Genomic DNA, 20,797 nt, shown 5'->3' with positions numbered 1-20,797 from the left:
CATCTCGGGGCAGAGGGGCCGGAGTGGGGGCCCAGCCATGCCTTCCCTTCCCTGCCGCTGGAGGCTTCAGCCGGAAAGGCCTGGAGGCGGAGGCGGCGGGATGGCGGGCGGAGGTGGGGCAGCCGGGGCCCGGCTTGGGGCGGGGGGCTCCCATGGCAGTCATGGGGCTGTGGCTGCAGCGGAGTCAGGGTCCCTCCCTCCTGGAACCCAAAACGGAGCTCAGGGGAACATGGGAGGACCTCTTTCACTGAGCCCAGCGGGGAACAGCGGGACTCCCTGCCACAAGAGAGAGGGGGGGCTGCAGTGGCCGGGGAAGGGTCAAAGCGGTGGGCCGGGGGTCTTCTAGGGCTCCCAGGGGTCAAGGACGGGGGGCGCCCTGTGCATCGCCCCTGCGGCCAGTCTTTTTCCAGAGGCAAAGGCCGGTCGAATGCCAAGCGGATCGGGGCGGGGGGGGGGGGGTGTCTGAGCGTCTTCCTGCCCCCGGCGCCCCCTCCCCCGCCGTTGTCCCCGAGCGCCCTCTCCCCCTCCCCCGCCAGGAGGGGCGGGGCCTGCCGAGGAGTGGGCGGCGCTTCTCCCACCTTTAAAGCGGGAGGCGGACGGAGGAGGAGGAGAAGAGGAGCCTCCGCGCACAGCCCCGAAAGCAGGAGACCCCCCGCCGGGAAGAGACGACCCCCGCCCGGTGCCCCCCGTCGGTGCAGCAGGTACTGGGGCGGGCAGCTCCCCCGCAAGGGCCCAGAATGACCCGGGCCCGAAAGAGAGCAGGGGATGCCGGGGTAGGGGCTGTTGGCGAGGGGGGGGGGCGTGGAGCGGAGGTCACGTGTCCTGGGAGTAGGAGGGGGCTTGGTGGGGGACCTCCGGCCGGCGCCCCCCTCCAGCGCCCAGGACCCACCTCGCAGGCCTTTTTCCGGCTGAAGCGCCGCCCCCACCCCTCGGAAAGAGACAAAAGGATCGCGCGATGGGGGGGGCTTTAACCTTCCCAGAACCCGAATAGGAGCCTCCCTGGACCCCCCGGGGGCCTTGGATGGCGAGACGGCCTCCTTTCCCCCTCGCCCCTCTTCTGAGAAGGACCCAGGGAGGGGGTCGTTTCCGGCCCCTTCTCGGTCAGGCCTTCCTCTTCCCCCCCCCGAAAGTGTCCCCTCAGAAAGTGTCCCCGGTTTTGCCTGGGGAGGGGGTCGAGAGTGGCCTTTGGGAGGAGGTTTTATCTGGGGATGCTTTCTCCTTGGCGCGGGGGAGGGAAATTCACTATTGAACCCCCCCCCCCATTTTCCCAGGGAAGGACTGACGTTGGTTTGCAGCCGCACTTTCTATTTATAGGGCGGCACGTGACTGCGGGGGGGCTACTCGGCGCAGATGGAGGAGGAGAGCCCGGTGCCCCCCTTTCCATCCTGGCATTCACCCTACTTAGGTGGGGGGGGCAGAGCCTTTGTGACCCCTTCCTCCCCCCCGCCCCTGCCATCTGCTTCGAGGGAAAGTGGTTCAGAGGGGGAGGAGGAGAGCTTCAATTGGAACCCCCCCGGTTAATTTCCATTCCAATTTGGCAGATGTTCGTTAACGCAGATCAATCAGATCAATGAGTATTGATGGCGAGCGTCGCCATCGATGGGGAGGGGCGTCGCTGGGAGGGCAGACAGAGGTCACGCCAAGGGCACGGGGGTCACTGCCCCTCCCTCCCCCTCCCCTGCCTGAGGGGGGCTTCCGGCGGTGGGGGCTCCTTTTATCCCAGCCCACTCTCCCAGTTTAAACCCCGCAGGGCCCTCTCAGCCCACTCTCCCAGTTTAAACCCCGCAGGGCCCTCTCCAGAGACCCATCAGGCCCTCCCTCCTGGACCCAGTTAATCCCAGTTCTGAATGGGGCGGTGACCCAGCGATAGTGGGGGAGGCAGGAGGAAGTCCGAGCCTTGGAGGGCCCAGCATCCCGAGGCAGGGAGGCCTCCAGGACACCACCGGCCAACAAGGGTCGTCCCATCGCTCTGTCTGCAGGGAGGGAGGGGGGCGAGGGTGGGGGGAGACTGGGCTAGTGGCCTGGAGGGTCACTGCTGCCCCGCAAGAAGGAGGCTGCTTGGGCCTCTGGGTCCTTCTCTGGCTCCAGAGCATAGGCTGGACGAGCCACTGGCCATCCTGGGGGCCAGGAGGGGCTTTGGGGTCTCAGCCTCCCTTCCCTGCCCCTGTTGGGATCTGGGTCTGGGCCCCCTTCTCTGTCCCGGCCGAAGGGAGACCCAAAGCATAGCCCCAACAGGAGCTGACCTGGACTTCAGGCTCGCAGTAGGTTCCTTTCCAGCGGGAGGTAAATGGGGCTGACCCCCAACGCTCACAGGCAGACATTGCATGTACACCTCTGAGGGGCGTCTTGGCAGCAGAGGGGTTCTGGGGTGGGCTTTTGGCTGGTAGGAGGAGTGGGCCTGAGGGGGCAGGAAGGTCACAGGTTGGGGGGGGGCTCCCACTGCTTTGTGTGTTTGAGACACAACAGCATTGACCCCAAAAGTATTGCTATGCCGCCTTTGGTTCCTTCTGGTTCATGGCCCTTTCTCAGAGCCAAGCAGAAGATCATCTATGAAGCTGGAGATGTGGGGCAGGCAGTGCCTCTTGTGGCCTTTCGGGAAGAAGGTCCCTCAGCCTCCCCCATGCCTTGACAAAGAGACCCAGGGGTCTCTGGACGGAGGGGGTGGCTCTGCCCCGCTGCTTCTTGGGGGGAGGGTTGGCTCCTGTGAGAGGCTGCCCCCTTCCCGTTGTTGTTGTTGTTGTTGTTGTTGTGGGCCTTTCCAGTTTATGGTGAACTTATCATGGGTTTTTTGGGGGGCAGGATTTGTTCAGCGGGGGTTTCCCAAATTGCCATCCTCTGAAGCTGAGAGAGTGTGACCTGCTCAAGGTCACCCAGTGGGTTTCCATGGCCAAGCTGGGGATTGAACCCTGGTCTCCAGTATCACTGTCCAGACCTCTGTGTCTCCTCCCTGTGCCCCCCCCCCCAAAAGGCAGGCTGCAGACTGTGTAACGAAGGGCGCTCTCCATATGAGCAGATGCCATTCCACCTTGATAGGAGCTGTGCTGCTCCTGGGCCAAGGCCTGGTGCTGGAAATGGGGGGGGGGGGGGTGGGGACAGGGATGTGGAGTTTGGCCTCCCGTCAAACCCTTCCTTCTGTGGGGGGAGATACCCAGGCCCCCCTTGCTCTCATCCTTGGCCTGGGAACTTCAGCCTTGGGCCTTTTCAGCTGGGCCCCTCTTCCTGGATTGGCTGCCCAGCCCCTGCCTGCCAGAAGCATCCCCCCCTTAAGAGGCCTCGGTTCCATGCCATGGAATATTAATGGCTGGCGAAACACGATGCCAACAACACCCCCCCCACCACCACCAAGGGAGGCCAAGAAAGCCATTGCAGGCCCCATGCCCCCCCTTGCGGTTCACTATTGTTATTAACCATGAGTTGACCCCAACTCATGGGGACCCTGTGAGTAAAACACCTCCAGCCCCCCAAACCCGATCCTCCTCTGCTCAGTCGCTGTGAATTCAGGTCTATGCCCTCCCTGTCCATCTGTGGTCTTCCCCTCTTTCTACTGACTTCTACCTTTCACAGCATCATTGTCTTTTCCAATGATTAATGCTCTCTCATGATGTGGCCGAAGTATGACAGCCTCATTTTAGTCATCTTGGCCTCCAGGGAGACTTTGGGCTTGACCTGCTCTAGGGCTCATTTGTCTGTCTCTCTGGCCACCCATGATATGCCCAGCACTCTGTACATGGCGATGGGGAATGCAGGACATTGGAGGAACCTCACTTTAGTGTTCAGAGTTATGTATTTACACTTTATGATCTTGCCCAGTTCTTTCATTGCTGCCCTTCCTCATGGATGGGATGTTTGCTGTGAGGTGGGTCACCGGGGGGGGGGGGGGGGAGGCAGGATGGTTTTCTAGTTCTTGCTGCGAGAAGGACACTGGCTGGAGCTGGTTACTGGGAGCTGGTTACTGGGAACATGTCACTCCACTGGCGGATCTCCCGTTACAGGGAGAAAACGACTCCCTGGTTACAAGAGCTCCTTTGGCTACCAGATCCTTTCCAGGCACCGTTCCAAGTGCCGGTTGTGACCCACAATGGCCCGACATGGCTTGGGTCCAACTCAGTTGAAGGACTGCATTCTCCCTCACCAGCCGCCCATCCGTGAGGCTGGGAGGGCAGGAAGCATTCCCTCCAGCGCTCATTCTGGGCTCCAGAGACCCTTCCTGAGTTGGCCATCTTGGTAGCTGTCCTCCTGTTGGAGGGCCAAGAGCTGGCCAGCCAGGCCTGCCTGCCTGCCTGCCTGCCTGCCTCCCTCCCTCCCTCCCAATAATAATAATAATGATGATGATTATGATGATGATTTATTTATAGCCCGCCCAATCGCAAGGAATCCAGGCGGGTTACAACAATAAAAATAAAGAGAATAAAATAAAATACAATAAAATTAAAGAGAGCGAAGGGAGTACATTCCCAGTGAGGCCTGATGGAAACTGGGCCTCTCTTTGTCATTCCCTCCCAGGTCTGATGATGATGATGATGACGGGATGAAGGGAGGGCTCTTCTTCTTGAGGCAAGGATTTTATTTTAATTAATTTTAATTTAATTATTCTCATTAATTTAAGAGAAGAATTGGTGGACAGAGTGACGTAAGTCACAGTAAATGGGGAGAGGAACTAGGTAGGGAAGGCCTGCCGGAAGAGATCCGTCTTAAGAGCCTTCTTAAAGGCTGTAAGAGTAGAAATGTCATGGATCCCCTTCGGCAGGTCGTTCCATGTCTTCGGAGCTGCGATGGAAAAGGCCCTCTGGGTGACTGAAGTGAGCCTAGATTTTATTGGCTGAAGTAGATTCTTCCCCTTCGAGGACCTTAGAGTGCGGGACGGACAGTATGGAAGTAGGCGATCTCTTAAGTATTCTGGACCCAAGCCATGTAGGGCTTTGAAGGTAATCACCAACACCTTGTACCTTGCCCGGAAACTAATTGGCAGCCAGTGAAGGGATTTCAAAACCAGTGTTATGTGATCGGTATGATGAGTACCTGTAATTAACCTGGCTGCCATATTTTGTACAAGTTGAAGTTTCTGAACTTGGCACAAGGGTAGCCCCATGTAGAGCGCATTACAGAAGTCCAATCGAGAGGTGACCAGTGCATGTACAACTGTTTCAAGGTCCCTCGGATCCAGGAAGGGGCGCAGCTGGCGTATCAGCTGAAGCTGATAACAAGTGCTCCTGACTGTCACAGGTGAAGAGCTGAGTCAAGGAGCACCCCCAAGCTGCAGACAGAGTCTTTCAGGTGAAGTGTGACCCCATCCAGAACTGGCTGACATAATTCCATACCTAGGCTTGGGTTTCCTAAAACAAGTACCTCCGTCTTACCTGGATTCAGCTTGAGTCGGTTTTCCCTCATCCAGTCCATTACCGCCCCAAGACAGGCATTCAGAGGAGAGATGCCATCCTTAGTCATTGCATCAGTCTGAGACATAGAGAAGTATATTTGGGTGTCATCAGCGTACTGATAACATCCTGCCCCACGTCTCCGGATGATTTTTCCCAGCGGCTTAAATGTTAAACAGCATAGGAGACAATACTGTGCCCTGGGGGATGCCAAATTTTACCTCTCCTTTAGAAGAGCAACTGTCTCCTAGTGCCACCATCTGGAACCTGCCTGAGAGGTAGGACCGGAACCACTGTAGAACAGTGCCTCCGATACCTAACTCTCTCAGGTGTTCCAGAAGGATACCATGGTCGATGGTATCGAAGGCCGCTGAGAGGTCTAAGAGCACCAGCAGGGTCACGCTTCCTCTGTCGATGCCCAGAAGGAGATCATCGACTAAGGCGACCAAGGCCGTCTCAACTCCGTATCCCGCCCTGAATCCGGTTTGAAATGGGTCCAGATAATCAGCTTGATCCAAGACCGGCGTCTCGATCACCTTGCTCAAGAATGGCAACAACGAGACTGGCCTATAGTTATTTCTATCCAGAGGGTCCAGGGAGGGCTTTTTTAAGAGTGGTCTGACCACTGCCTCCTTAAGACAAGAAGGCAGGGTACCCTCCCTGAAGGATGCATGGGTTATATCTTTCAGCATCAGCTTGACTGTATCACCCCCTGGACAGACAGCCAGGATGGGCAAGGGTCAAGAGGGCAAGTCATTTTTTAGACTACTAAGGAGCTTGTCCACGTCCTCAGTACTTACCGACTCAAATTGATCCAGTCTAACCATAATGGCGGAGGTGTTGGATGCCTCTCTCATTGCTTCTGACTTAAAGTTGGCATCCAAATCAGCTCTTCTCCGAGAGATTTTATCTGTGAAATAATCATTAAAAGCATTACAGTAAGCTATGGCTGACTCTAATAGAGGGTTCTGGGTGGGTTTTCTTTCTCTGTACTGTTGTATTCTTAAATTATGCTGCCAGTCTCTTGATGGTTTAGTTTTATTTGTTTATGTTCAATGTTTGTTAGCTGCCTTGAGTGTCATTTTGTGGCAGAAAGGTGGGTTATGAATTTAACGTATTTGTAAGACATTGTGCTGTCCTGTTCAAAACAGCATCCAAAGACAGTATTTTATGAATCTTATAAGCAACCAAGTTGCATATTACGTTTTATTGTCTTTTTGGATTTGACAGTTTTAGTCTTTATTTCACAAACTACCCTGAAAGTTTTTATAATCAGCAAGAAAGAAATCAACAGAGAGATGAAAGAAGTGGGGGAGGCAAAGCCTACAAGCTGAGGGTGCATCTGAACCCCACACTTTGGCCTCACTATCAGCATGGCTCCACCCCACAGAATCCTGGGACTTGTAGTCTGGAGAGGAGGCACCTGGAAATCTCTCCTTGGGGCCTGTAGTTCAGGAGCAATGTGCTAGAAAATTCCTAACTGCAAATCCCAGCACTCCATCGGTTGGAGCCATGGCAGCGGGGGGGGGGGGGGGAAGGGGGGTGATTGAAGTGCCTCCTCAGTTGTCCAGTTTGGCCAAACTTTCTAAGCTTCTGTGCAAAAGAGAGTCCCAAAGCCAGGCACACTTGCCCCCTTCTTGCCCAGTCTGCAGAAGGGGCTGCCCAGGGGTCAAGGTTCAAGGCAGGATCACATGGACCTTGAAGCAGGATGGGCTCCTGGGCATTAAAGGCATTTTACTTTTCCCCAGAGCCAGCCATTCATTGGAGTTCCCTTCAATGCTGCCCCTAGCCCCTCCTTCTTGCCCCTCTCGTTCTCTCTCTCTCTCTCTCTAACCGGTTTGCTTTCAGAGGCCTCAGGAAATCAGGACTCCTCCAGCGGCATTGCTCCCAATCTTCTCCTCCCCTCCCCTCCCCTCCTGGTCTTGGTCATTTTCATGGAAGTTTGTCTCCCCGCAGCCTCTCTGTGTCCTGTGTAGCCATGAAGCTGGAGAGCCCCAGTGCTGCCGACTCGCAGCTGGAGTTCACGGTGGCCACAGAGGAGGAGTTTGAGGAGGTCCTGGCCATGTCCAAAGGCATCTACGGCGGCCTCGACTACCTCCCCAGCCGCTACCACGCCTGGATCCGTGAGCCCAACCGCACCGTCATCCTGGCCAAGAAGAATGGAGCCGTGGTGAGGATCCTGCGGTGGCGGCAGTACCCTCTGCTCTGGGGTTGGGGAGAGAGCCCACCACGGAGGGGGACACTGTCTGCGGGCACCGCTGTGGGACAGGGGCACGGCCAAGTGTGCTAGAGCTGCATCCTACTTCCCTGGAGGGTGGGTCAGGCTGGGCTGCAGGATGAAAAGCCCCTCAGGTCCAGGCATACCCCCCACCCCACATTTCACAGATGAAAAATGGGACACACGTGGCCAACCCACAGCAGAGTTTGGCCAAGTTGGCTAAAAGGTGTGAATGAGGAACAACAGACAAGCTAAGGGAGGCTACAGCAGTTTGCTTTTACCTGACTCTCCCACGAAGGATTCTTCCATCCTTAATTAAGTCAGTTGCACTTGGATCTCTGTAGCAATTGGATTAAACTGGGACCGATGGAGGCTACAGGTGAGGAAACGGTTGTGCCAGGGGAAAACGGCCATAAGAGAATGCTTTGGACTAAGTTTGGTCTCCTTTTGGTAGCTTTGGGCCCTCAAAGGAGGCAGGACTGGCCCTCCTGAAGTACCCCACTGTGGGTCTGCACTGCTGTGCTGCTGCCAGAGATTTCCAGGCAGGAAGAGCTAAGGAGGCTTTCCAGGATCCAGAGCGGTCAAATGTCCTGCTTCACCCAATAGCTGGGGTGGGGAAGCTGTGGGTGGGATTGCAGGCAGACTTGGGGGGGGGGGGTGCCTCAGCCAGGCTGGAGCTCCTTGAAGTGGAGGGCAGCAGCCCTTCAGCCAAAGGGGGGAGCGGGGCTGCCACACACTTTTAGTCCTCCCAGTCAGTTGTCACTCCCAGCCAGTATGTGGCATCAGAGGAGGTTTGAAGAACAAGTTATAGGAGCTTGGGACAGGCCAGATAGTATTGACCAGAAAGGAAATTTACAGGGCAATGGTGGTGCTGTGCCCCCCCCCCCACTGAACCCCAAAACTGACCTTTTTGTAATAAAAATCCTGAGATTTTGCAGAAGGAAGGATGTGCCGCTGCAGAGTTCTGGCCTAGTGGTCACAACCACCATCTTGGTAGCAGAGGCACCTTCTGTCCTGTGGAAAGCTGACCAGAGAGAGTGGGAGGCAGCCACGCAGCATCAACAGCCCCCCAGACCCACAAGTGGAAGGTGGGGGTGCATTGGGACTATTTGGTATGTGTGTGGATGTAGGGCCTTCCTAGGAGCAGCCAGTCCGCTGTAGGAGCAGGAAAGGGCCGGGTGGCGCTCTCTTTCTTGGCGAGAGGCAGAATATCTCCTTGTGGTCACGATACAACTGGGCCTTCTCCTGAGGAAAGTTGGGCATTTGCAGCTGTGGTGATGGGAGACCCCCTCCTTTGCTCCACATCAGCATCTTGCAGGGGTTGGGGTGGGAGAACCTTCCCTTTCATTCAGCGGTGGCAGTGGGGGGGGGGGGGCTTCATGGTGTCCCCCATTTCCTTTCTTCTCTTGGACCTGATCTTGGAGGTGGGTGGGTGCAGCGCTGGCATGCAATTTACGGGTGGGTTTTTTTTTCCCTGGCCAGGTTGTGGGCAATATCTGAGGGGAGAGCGCAAGAGGTGACCCTAGCTCAAGCCGCCCTCTGTGGGGTGAGCTGGGGGGGGTCATTGGCACACTGGGCCCTGACTTTACAGGAGGCCTAAGGCAGCTCCCTGGCATTTTCTAAGGAACAAACTCCCTGGCACTTGCCCTGGCGGTGGTACATGGATGGCACAGATCGGCACGTGTGTCCCTGACCCTCTGGCACAAAGGAGGCCTGGGGGCTTCTCTGGGGTCCTAAACAGCCCCCCCCCACTCCCCAGGTCCAGTGCAGCGTTGCCTCTGTCACTCGACATCCGGTGGGATTGTTTGCACTTCATTCTGGCCTCTTTCTTTCCTTCTCTCTGCTTTTATTTCTCTCCTTTGTCTTTCTTTCTTTTTTCTTTTGAAAGAAAGCAATGGATAAAAAACAAATGTTTTTCGCTGGATTTTATTCACGTAGGTGTGTGGGGGATCAGGCCCCCATCAAGGAAGGTGGCGGGGCTCCCTCGGAGGAGGACCGTGACGGGGCTGCTGGAGCGCGGATCCTAAATCCTGACGCAGTTCGGCCTCAGGACACCCACCCGTTGCCCAAATAAATGTCTCCCTCTTTGTGTATCTCTGCTCTTGAGACCCCCGTAGCAATAAAGGGCCCCGTCCAAATGGTACTAGTATGACGCTTACTCTGTGATCTTGCTACTACTACTACTATTTGTAATCGCTGCTGCTGCTCCTGCTCCTGCTCCTGCCTTTGTTCTCTCTCTCTCTCTCTCTCTCTCTCTCTCTCTCTCTCACTTTCTCTCAAATATGATGTAATTGCTTAATGATGTGCCAAGACTTGTCCTTTGAACACTGCCCTCCCTTTCTGCTTCTGCCTCTCTGCCCCTCCTTCCTCCCCCAACTGACTGACCCTCTCTCCCCCTCCACACTTGCTTTGTTTAATTAATGTGAGATTTCCTTTCCAATTACAGTCTGTGGGTCAGCCCTTCCAGCTCCCTAAGAGTTGACTCTCTCTGCTCTCTCTCCTCCCCACCCTTCACCCAGATTGGACTGCAGTCCGTCTACATCATCGACTCCGGGGAGACAGCTCTGGTGGAGGGGCTCCGCGTGGCCCCCTGGGAGCGCGGGAAGGGCGTGGCCGGAGACCTGCAGCGCTTCTGCTCCCAGATGGTCAAGGAGAAGCACCCCGGGGTCAAGGTCTCGCGCCTCACTCGGGATGACCAGCTGGGGCCCAAGGACTTCAAGAAATACCGCGTCATTGCTAAGCAGGTGAGGTCTGGACAGGGGGGCAGGTGGGTGGGCCCATGGGGCCAGACCGGGTGGGACTTTGACCATGACCCCCGACTCCCAGGGAGCCTCTGGGCCCAGCCGTGGCCCTGAAGCAGTGTGCGAGAGCAAGTGCACTCTGCACAGGCTCAGGGGCTTGGCTGACCCTGGCAGGGCACCTGCACCCCATGCCATGTATTCCTTGGCTGGTGAGGGACGCTTGGACGACTGCAATGCAAAGAAAATGGGGGGAGGGATGGAGGCTGTCCAGAGCTGCCAGGAAGTTATGGGGGGGGGGGAGAAGGAGGCTCCCTCAAGAGGAAGGGAATCTGCCAGTCAGACTCAGGCGGCATGACTCCCCCCCCCCCAAGTGCCAGTACCAGTTTAGGCGCCTCATCACTCAGAGATGCCAGGAAGCAGCTTCAGATTTCGTGGCATAGTGTCAGGTGGCTGGCTGGCTGTGCAGGGAGTGGAAGGGGAGCAGATTCAGGTTTGAGAGAAGGAGGGGTGGCCACTTGCAGGGACTGCTGTGGTTCATCCATCCATCCATCCATCCATCCATCCATCCATCCATCCATCCATCCTTCTTTGCCCCATAGAAGCCCAAGGCCTTCCTAGCAGTAAGAACAAGAGGCAGGCAGGTTGGGCTGCTTCCTCCTCCCCTTCCTTGGAAGAAGCCCCTCCAACCTCCCCCCATGGGGCTGGAGGTCACTAGTCCTCTGGGGTCATGGACACCCCAGTACCCAGGCTGAGGTGGGCAGCCCACGGGGGGTGGGGGCTGAGGAAGGGCTGACCGGTCATCCATTTGCCAGACTGGCCACCTCCTTGCCTGAACTCTCTCAGCCGAGACCATGCTCTTGCCAGCACTTGCCCCCCCCCACCTCTGAGGGAACATGGGCATAACCCCCCCCCCCACACACACACACACATATTTCACATGTGAAAACATGGGATTGTGTGGCCAAGCAACACTCAAGTGTTCAGGATGGTAAACAAGGAAGAACAGGCAATTGAGGGGGAGATGCTGAGGCAATTCGCTTTTGCTTAAGCTAACTGGGAAGGGAGAGACCCGGCCCCCTCCTCCCCATGCCATCCCTAAGTAAGCGAGTTGAAAGGGGCCTTGTAGCACCTTTGAGACTAATGGGGAGGAAGGAGCTGGTCCCAGGAGCTTTCCTTGGCTTCAGCTCACTCCTCCGATGCTTCTGAGGAATGCCCCTCGCTGGCTAAGCCTTCCTCTGGCAGACCCTCAGCCAGTGGGTCAAGGATGAGGGCAAGGGTTCTGTCGTAGGGTCAAAGGAGCTCCTAACATGCCCAGCTCCCTGTGGGGCCAGTGGGGTGAAAAAGTGGGTGGAGCACTGTCTTTCTTCTGAACAGAACTCCTTGCCAAGAGCAGGAGTTAGGCATCCAGGGGGGACCCCATGTCACTGGGGTGGGAAGCCTGTTCCAGTGGCCCAGACATGGAGCAGCGTTCCAAGTGGCACCTTGCTCCTGCTGCATGGGAGTGCAGTCCTCTTGACCAGCTCAGGAGCCTGCTGGGTGGCCAGAGCGGTCCTCTTTCTGAAGGCACAGCCTCCCCATTTCAGGGGAGGGGAGTCACCAGAGGTTTCAGGGTCCAACTCCCTCAGTCGCCTGTCAACAGCCTTACCTGGCAGGCCGAGGCTTCTGGGGGGCTAAAGGCCACAGTCCTTCCCCAGTGAGAGAGCAAAAGGGCCCCTGGTCCAAAGTGGAGAGAGCCTGCAGGGATCAAGGGCTGGCCTCTCAGCCCCTTCCACTTCCAGGGCCCTGTGGCTGTTGGCAACCGGGGCAGGGTCCTCATTGCTGGTTAGGGCTAAGGAAGGGAAGAGACTGCCCAGGGAAACCAGAGCACGAAAAGTCCAGCTGTCTGCAGTGCTTCCCAGGGCAGGGGGATGTGGTGCACTTTCCTTTGCTAGGCTGCTGCCTCCCTCCAGGAGGTTGCGGGGACACAGGCCTTGGCCTCCCTTGTCCTGTGTGATGGACAGACCCCCCCACCAGTCAGGTAGGGCAGGAGACTTACTAGCCAAAGGGGGAGGGGTTTCCTTGGCCCACACTGCCCCCTCACCTCAGTAGGCTTTGCACAGGGCCAGCCCCCCTCCTGTTCCTGGGCCAGCACCAAAGGGGCCTTGTGGCCAAGCACCTCCTGCACAAAAGGAGCCAGCTGGGGGGAAGGGTCCCCAGGACCTCCTGCCAGGACCGGCTCTAGGTGTTTGGCCACCCTAGGCCAGAAATATTTGGGCACACCCCCCCCCCCATCGCCCCTCAGGGTAAGGTGGGTGGGTGGCAAGAGGAGAGGGGGCTGTTGACCTTGCGGTTATATTCGGAAGGCGGATGATGCGGAAGGCGGAGGATGTACCATGTGACCATAGCACAGACACGGGGGGCACATTTATGTACAAAGGAACCTTCATATGGTAGCTTGTTTTTATGTCACTTGCTGTAATGAGTTTTCACTTTAATATTGTTTAATTACGGAATTTTTGTAAAAAATTATACAAAAAAAGCCACCAAGCCACCCCTAAATTTTGCCGCCTGCTGCTTCTCACCCTCCTCCTTCCTTCCTTCCTTCCTCTTTCAACAGGGGATCCTGCTGGTGCGCTTTGGTGCCCAAGAGCTCCTGGAGCGCCTGGACGCAGCGGAGCTGGCGCTGGCGGAGGGCGGCTTCTGCCTGGAGGCCTCAGAGCTGCTCTCGGAGGATGAGGTGTCCGCGGTGGTGCTGGCAGAGCGGTTCCGGCGCGAGGTGCTGCCCAACCAGACCATCATCCAGGACTGGCAGCCCTTCAAGGCCACTGAGAGCAACCTGGCCCTGCTGGGGAAGAAGGAGCTGCACTGGCTGGTGGACCGCAAGGACATGCCCTCGGTCGCCACGCTCAGCACCCGGCCCTTCCCCATCCCGCTGGGCCAGGACTGGTCCTACCTGAACATCGATGCCTTCGGCCGCCACCCAGCCCACCTCAAGGGCCAGCTCCTGCGCCATCTGCGCCTCCAGCTGCCCGGCCTCCGTGGCGGTGTCATGTGCCAGCTCTTCCTGGAGCCCGAGCTCTGGCTGGAGATGGCTGCCTTCTGCCAGGCTGGCCTGGGGCTGGAGCTGGCCAAGGGCTACACCGAGCAGTTCCTGCTGGAGTCGGACATCTGAGCAGGGAGGGGGAGGGGTGACGGGCACCGCTGGATCCTTTCCCTCCCAGACCCCCCCCCTCTGATGACCCCCCTGCATCTCTCCTGCAACGCTTCTGCACTTTCAGAGCCTTTTAACAGTTTATCCTGGAGATACTTGGCCCCCCCAGAGTTAGCGCCCCTTTTGCCCCATAGAGAGGAAACCGCCCCCCTGGTACACAGCCTTAACGTATCCGGCTGCGCAATGGGCCACAGAGGAGGAAGGGGGGGTCCAGTGCAGGCGCTGGCAGATGGTCAGCTGGTCCTCAGCAGTGCTGTCCGGGCGGGAGCCCCCGGCCCCCCCCCCCGGCCCCACAGCCACTCCTCTCCCCCTCTGGCCGCTTGGGCAGCCCCCTCCCCACACGGCTGAACCCCCTCGGTCCACGGTTCCGATCCTGAGAAGAGGAAGGGCCTAGCTGCTTGGGCTCCCCCAGAGAGACCCCCAGGTCTGGGTCGCTGGGGGAGGGGCTGGATGGCCGGCTGCGTGATGGAAGCCCCTTACCCTGCAGAGCCCCTCCCCTCCCGCCCGTAGCCTAGCAACAGGAGATGGCGACAGAGCCCGCCCCCCGCAACCGCCACGGTCGGTGGGCCGGCAGCCTAGCAACTGGATGACGCAGGCGCCCCTAGCAACGGCCGGGCGGGGGAGTGCGGAGGGGGTCGTCGTGCCCTCCATGGCAGCCCCTTACCCTGCCCCCCCCCCCCCGCAGCCTAACCCGCTTTCCTCTAGCGCCGCTTTCAGACTCACTAATGTGCAATATTAGACTCTTGTAAATGGAGATATATTTATAAATATACGGGGGCGATCTGTGGGGCTTTGTCCTGGTCCTTTTCTCCGCTGCCACCCACTAAGTCCAAGGGGCCTGTCCTGTTGGGGGGGGTCCTAGGGCTGGAAGAGGCCCCCAGAGACCCCTCCCAGCTCTCCTGCCTCTGCTTGGAAACAGCCTCCGAAGAACGGGTAGGATCAGCTCGGGGGGCGACCCTCTCGGCCCACATTCCCGCCGAGAAGAGCTGCAGCGGCGGGGAGGGTCGCGGGTGCGAGGCGGAGAGACCCCCGCCCTCAGCCCTACCTCTCTCCCGCCTTTCCGCCCAGAAATTGACGGAAAGCAATACTGGGATTCTGGGAGATCAGGGTTCCGATCCTCGCTCCGCCGTGAAAACGCAGCTGGGTGACCCTCGGCAAGTCACACTGTCTCGGCTCCAGAGGAAGCCAATCTGAAGAAACCTGGCCCAGGAAACCCTAGCAGGGGCTTCCCATAAGTGGGGGTCAGATGGAAGGCGCTTTCTCAGGCATGTCCCCCCAAAAAAATTCCGATGGCAGCCGCAGGGCTGGATCTTGGCAGCCCCCCCGGGAGCCTCTTCTTAGGGGCCAGGCTGGAACCTTGACGGGGGGGGGGGCTTTGAGAAATGCCCCTCCTCCCAGCTTCAACGCCTTTCTTCCTATTCTTGGAATTCTCCCAGAATTGCTACTGATAGCCATTGGTTTCTGGGGAGGGACCTCCAGAGGCAAGGAAGCCGAAGGAAAGGCCACCGGCGCAATGAAACGCCCCCCCAAAAAATACACCGCGAGAGGCGGGGGCCCGATCCAGCCTCAGTGGAAGAGGCGCGTTTGGCCCTGCGCTCAGGCACTCCGCGCGTGCGCAGTGGCTCCCTTCCCGGCCAAGCCTGGGCCTTTCCCTGCCCCTCCCTCGAGAAGCCGCCTGGTTTGGGGGAACTCAGGGGGGCGCCACGGGGGACTCTTCTCGGCAAGGAGCCCCAAGAGCAGCTGCCAACCTTAAGCAGAGGGAGTTGGGCCTCCCCCCAGCCCTACTTGGGGCTCCGTCATCCTCCGGGCATCCTGGGATTTGTAGTCTCGGTCAGGGCTGTTGTAAACTACAAATCCCAAGATCCCCGAGGGCAGTTCCAGAGAGACCAGTCCCTCCGCAGCCTGGACCCGCATTGGCTTCTTGGTCCCTCCTGACCAACGCTGAATACTGACTGAAGTAACCGGAGGCTTAGCCTCAACGTTGGGGTCTGCCTGCGAGAAGCCCCCAGGACCCGGGCTGCTGCTCTCTTGATGCAACCCACACTCAACCCCCGGCAAGCAGGCGGGCCACTGCCCTCCAAAGGCCCGGACACCGGCCAACAGAGACCCCTCCGTCGAGGGATTCGCGCCCACAGACACGGGGGGGGGGGGGCTCCTGCTTCTGGCGGAGGTGCAGGACCACGGCGTCCGGCCCGAGCGACGTTCCCTTCCCTCCGTCGGCAGAAGCTCCGGAAGTCCTCCGGGCGCTGGGCGGGCGGCATCCCCTCGGTCGGGTCTTCCTTCGGGAGGGGGGCAACGGCCCCCGCATCTGGGGCTGTCGGGGGGAGGTGGCGGCGCCCCAGAAGGCCCTCCTCGCCCGATCCCCCGCCGCAGCACCGGAGGAGGACGAAGACGGACAGGCTCCGGAGACCCACTAGGTGGCGCCAGTTCCCCCGCCGCGGTCGAGGCCCCGCCCATTCTGCCCAAGCCCCGCCTTCTTTCTTCATGAATGCGGCGGGAAACTCTTGCCGCGTGCCGCTCTTTGCAAGCAGCCCAGGCTCGCCTAGTGGCCTTCTGCCCGAAGGCCTCCTCCCTCGAGGCGGGAGGGAGGGAGGGAAGGAGGGAGGCGCCCCTTCCTCGCACGGGGCTCCGGTGGAATAAGGAACAGGGCAGGGCCCAGTCGGGGGTGTTTCTCCCAGCCGGCAAGGCTCCGCCGGAAAAGCCCACTGAAGGCGAGCAAAGCGGAAGACTAGGTGCTGCGCATGCGCCCGGGAGGCCCACTGCCAGGATGGGTTTTTTTCGGGGGGGGGGGGTATTGCCCCGTGGGACTTTTGGAAACATTTCTTGACCCAAGGTGGCTTGTTGTCGCCCCAAGGCTTTTGTGGGGAGGGCTGCCGGGGGCGTTTCCCACATTCGCAGCCAAACCCCTCCCCGCATGTTTTAAAAGGGTTGCCTGGGCCTTTCCCAAAGTGACGGATTTGGGGCCGGGGGCTGGCTGCGTTGCGAGGGAGCCCCCCGATGTATGGCTGCTCCTTTCGGGGTTCTTCCTGTGCCTGCGGGGGGCGGGTTGGGGGTGATTTTGCGTGTTTGTGCAAAGTGGCAGACGCGAAGAGCCCTCCTCTCCCCCCTCAAGGAGGGTTCCTGATCAAGGGGTACCTCATCGGGGGGGGGGGCAATGAGCCTCCTTCAACCTCCCCCCGCCTGAGCCGAGGCCGGGTCTGCGTACTTGGATCCCGCTCCTACTTGGGGCAGTTCCTGAACTACCTGGCAGGGTTGTTGGAAGGTAATAGGCCCCGCAGTTCTAGGTCCCCCCTTCCCCACCACCGGGCTCCTGGATAAACCGAGGCTGTGCTAGAACATGCTGAGCCGCCTCTCTGCACGCGCTCAGAGGCAAAAGGGGCCCTTCCCCGATGACTGACATCCCCCCTGGGCTGCCCGCCCCTCTGCACTTCGGACCTGAGGCCGGACGTTCCGGAGGAGGGATTCGTAAGCCCCCTCGCACTGTCTTAGTCCGACGCCGGTCTCGGACCCCCCCCCCCCCCCGCCTGACTCATCCTCTGCAGCGGCCTCTGCGTCACCGGAGTCGGCGGGGCTGAACGGGGGATGCACTGCAGCTGAGCCCCCTTTGGCACCAACCCCCTCCTCCGCCCGCCCCCTCCCCCACTTTGGGCCCGGGTCGCCCAGCTTGGCCAGTGCCCCTTCCGCCTTGACCACTCCCACCCCGGCGCCGCTCTTCTATCCGGCCCCGGCCCCGGTCCTCGCGCGGTCCAGCCCCCGCCCCCCGCCGTTTGCTCTTGGAATTAGGTGAGCCAGGACCCAAGAATGCATCTGGGGCAAGTACAGAGTGCTCTTCCGACCCTTCCTCACGCCTCACGCCCACTTCTTGCCCCACTGGACTTCCCGACCGAGCCGAACAACTGGTCCCGGGACTGGACCCTGGTCAGAGGCCGCAGAGCAGAGGTTTCTCGACCGGAATGGGTGGCCAACAATCCGGGAACCGGGACCCCAGTGCCGTCTTCTTTCCGGACGCCTCCAGAGGGGAGCCAGGGAGCTCTCCGAAGTGGCCCCCCAGAGACGGAAATCCACCCCCAGGGCCCTCCGGGGCAGAGAGCCGCCGGTCGAAGGGTGTCTCTGCCGCCCAGAGCCCCGTGGGCAGCCTCCCTCGCTTTATTGAAATGCGCCAAAGTCAGGCAGGCTCTCTCCGGAGGGTCTGGATCGGAGGCCGAAGCCGGAGGCAGCATCCCTCGTCGGAGGGGCGGCAGGGGGCGTCCACTTGCGCCGCAAGGAGCTCTTTCTCCGCGTCCAACTGCCCGACGGCTTCTTTTGGGGGCGGGTGGCCACTTAGGGGTCGCTTGGACCCCGCAGTTGAGTTGCGAAGAGGGGCTTCCAAGGCGGGGGGGGTCGGCAGAGTGAAGGAGGACTCGGTGGCCCTGAGCTCTCAGGAAGGGAGGGGGACGCAGCTCTTTGGGGGGGGCTCAGGAAACGCTTTTATCCGGGAGGGGTTTGCACTGCGCATCTGTCCCTCGCTCACGTGTTTAGCCCAGCCGAGGCTTGCTCCCTTGCCGCGCGCACTAACGCGCGCACCCGCACCTCCTCCACTATCTCCCCCCCCCCCCAATAATCCCAGGCTACTGCCTTATTTCTCCCTCTTCGACCCCAAGCCCTGCCAATCTAGCCGGGGGGGGGGCGAGAGAGCGAGCTAGCGAATGGAGGACGGGAGGGAGGGAGGGGCTGAGCTTGTGCACGCGCCTCCTCCTCCTCCCCCTCCCTTTGCCTCTCACCTTGACAAGGACGTTGGAGTCTGAGGAGGGGGCGTCTCTCCTCCTCCTTCACATCTTGCGGTGGGGTTTCTGCAGCTGGCCCCAGGCCCGAGCGCAAAGGACGGACCCCCCAAGAACAAAGCCTCTTAACACACAAGTTCTACGGAGCCCATTGGCAGGCCCCACCACGCAAGACACGCCCACCCTGAATGTCCAAAGGGCCGCTGTGACACTGTACAACGCCACTCAGCCGGGGAGCGGAAGTCATTTTACAGAATTAGGGGAGGGGTCCTCAGTCTCTCCGCCTCTCCCCTTCCCCGTCTCTTTTGAGCCGGGGTCCCTCTCCCCTTCCCGCGTGTAAGTGTCCCTGTCTTCAAGCCACTTGTCTACTTTCCACACTTCGGTGAATTTCCCAGGATTTTCATAGGCAAGGAATACTCAGAGGCGGTTTTCTAAGAACCCCAGAATCCTACAGTTGGAAGGGAACCCCATCTCCAGCCCCCGGTTCTGCCATGCAGGAACTCGCGATCAAAGCATCCCTGGGACAGAGGGCCCTCCAGCCTCCAAGGAAGGAGACTCCGCGAGACTCCGGGTTCCGGCGTCAGACTCTGTCGGGGGTTCCTTCCTCGTGTTCAGTTGGTTTCTTTCCCCGGGGTCTCAGTCCATTGCGTCGGGTCCCAGCCTCTGGATGGAGCAGCAGAGGCCGTCTGGCTCCATGTCACCCCTGACCTTCCCTTCTCCAGGCGAATCATATATCTAGCTCCTCCTTTCACCATTTTGGTCGCCCTCCTTCGAGCCTAAAGCACTTGGTATTCCTTGGCGGTCTGACCCTGCTTAGCTTCCAATATCAAGCGGGATCTGGTGCCTTGCGCGTAGTTAGGCCCACCCATAATGGCGGTATGATCCCATTAACCGACAACGAGGATGGCATGTCCGCCTCTCCCGTCCCGATCCCGGTCTTGCTGCGGCTGCCTGGGGCCCAGATGTGACTCATGGCGAGGGAAGCGTGTGTCGGGAGGTCCTAAGGCAGGCGCACCCAAGCGGCCCCTCGCCGCAGGCTGCCCCTCTTTCCCAACCCTCTGCATGGGGGGGGGGGAGCCTCTCCAGCGCTCGGCCCCAGGGCTCCGCATCTCTCCCTTGGGACCCCTGCCTGCCTCTCTCCGCAGCTGCCCCTCTTAGGCCCTTCTCGGACCTCTTCCCTGGACGGTGGGCCCCATATGGGCTTCCCCAATGGCTCAAGCCCCCAACCCGGCACTGACTCGGTTCAAAGCAAAAGCCCAGCTAGAAAGGGAGATCTACCCCCAGCCCCCTCCTCTTTTCCCGGCGGCGCTTTGGCCCCCCCCGGGCTCCTTGCCTCCCACAGACCTGAGGGGCCCCCAAAGCCAGGTGGGTTGAGGGCGAAGGGTTTTCCTGAGAGCAAGAGAAAGATTGGAAAGAAAAGGGAAAGTATGTGTGGGGGCGGGGGCGGGGGGGAGGTCTTTCTGGCCAAGCGGGGAGCGTCGTCGGCCTTGGGCAGTGCTGACCCGGAGGAGGTTCTCTGGAGGCTTCGGCTGAAGCCAAGTGGAGTTGGAACGGGGGGCGCTCGCCCCATATCCCTTCCCATCCCACCGCCCGAAAACCCGAGGCCCTAAAGCTGCTCACAGCCTCCCATGCAGCGGGGGGGGGGGGAGGAATAAAAAAGGAGGGGAGACGCCTGCCTCGTGGGGGCTGCTCCTCTCAAGGAAGACACACGCTGATGGTCAGGCCAAGGTTTTGCGGGAAGTGGGGGGGGGGGCGCGGAGAGAACTGTCCAGGGATGGCCAGCGCAGGTGGGCTCCGTCTTTCTTCCTTTCTTTCTTGGAGACCCTGCTGAGGGAGGGGCTGGCATGGCTCTTCCCCCTCCCCTCCCTTTCGCCCCCCCCCCCGCAGGGAAGGGCAGCGCTGGCCCTTTACACCGGAGGCAGGGAGGCAGGGATCGGGCCTTTGGAGTCATCCCACCCTCCGAGGCTTCCTGCCGCTGCAAGGGTGACTCACTCGCCGGGCATCAATCTGAGCACTGACAGCCCGGAAATCCGGCATTAAATGATGCCCCCGGAGTGGGTGGCGGGGGGGGCTCGTTTGCCAGGAGAACGGAGAGGAAATGGCCGAGAGAGGCAAAGGGGAAGGGGCGGGGGAGGACGCCCCTCTAAGTGGCAAGGAGGGATTTTCACCCCCAACCCCGCACCCGGGGTCCCCCGGCCCCCGACTCCTCCGCCCCCGATGGACCACTTCCTCCTCGGCCCAGAGGCCGTCGCCCCTTGGCTTCGCAGGGGGGGGGCCGCTTGGAGCAGCTGCCCTGCGAAGGGTCACTGCGTCCGCAGGAACGGACTTGGCAGGCCCACAAGACACCAGGGGCCCCTCACCCTCGGCCTCGTACCCCTCAGGAGCCCCTCCCTTCTTTAGCTGCAGAGGCGGGGCGGATGGGCTGCAGCTGCTGTCTCGCATCTGGAGGTTAAGGAGGGCGAGCGGGGAAGGGGGCGTCTGGAGGGTAGGGGGCTCATTGCCCTCCTGCCTGG

At 59.9% G+C, this 20,797-nt stretch overlaps 1 protein-coding gene across 3 annotated transcripts; it reads left to right on the top strand.

The window, feature by feature from the left end:
• Nucleotides 1–501: 501 nt before the first annotated feature.
• On the top strand, nucleotides 502–14,311 carry NAT16 (N-acetyltransferase 16 (putative)). Of its 3 annotated transcripts, XM_089504265.1 has the most exons (5): nucleotides 502–701; nucleotides 4,504–4,554; nucleotides 7,332–7,545; nucleotides 10,113–10,337; nucleotides 12,931–14,311. In XM_089504265.1, exons 2-5 carry the CDS (start codon nucleotides 4,529–4,531, stop codon nucleotides 13,483–13,485), a joined length of 1,020 nt encoding a protein of 339 aa, XP_089360391.1. In that variant the 5' UTR covers nucleotides 502–701; nucleotides 4,504–4,528; the 3' UTR covers nucleotides 13,486–14,311. The 3 variants fall into 3 exon arrangements, with proteins under 3 accessions (XP_089360391.1, XP_089360392.1, XP_089360393.1); XM_089504266.1 differs by lacking the exon at nucleotides 4,504–4,554 and having other exon boundaries at nucleotides 503–701; XM_089504267.1 differs by lacking the exons at nucleotides 502–701; nucleotides 4,504–4,554 and adding an exon at nucleotides 9,532–9,733 and having other exon boundaries at nucleotides 7,461–7,545.
• The last annotated feature ends 6,486 nt before the right edge of the window (nucleotides 14,312–20,797 follow it).

The sequence above is a fragment of the Sceloporus occidentalis genome, unplaced genomic scaffold, assembly GCF_023333645.1.
Source record: "Sceloporus occidentalis isolate IW3139 unplaced genomic scaffold, rSceOcc1.0.p SCAF_265, whole genome shotgun sequence".
Classification (NCBI taxonomy): Eukaryota; Metazoa; Chordata; class Lepidosauria; order Squamata; family Phrynosomatidae; genus Sceloporus; species Sceloporus occidentalis.
This window is presented reverse-complemented; position numbering and strand designations above follow the sequence as displayed.

What these genes read in the sequence shown, in the direction of transcription:
- NAT16 (XM_089504265.1), top strand. Translation starts at nt 4,529, where the DNA reads ATGAAGGGAGGGCTCTTCTTCTTGAG. An exon ending in CCAAGAAGAATGGAGCCGTG is followed by an intron (nt 7,546 to 10,112) that starts GTGAGGATCCTG and finishes CCCTTCACCCAG; the next exon opens with ATTGGACTGCAGTCCGTCTA. An exon ending in ACCGCGTCATTGCTAAGCAG is followed by an intron (nt 10,338 to 12,930) that starts GTGAGGTCTGGA and finishes CTCTTTCAACAG; the next exon opens with GGGATCCTGCTGGTGCGCTT.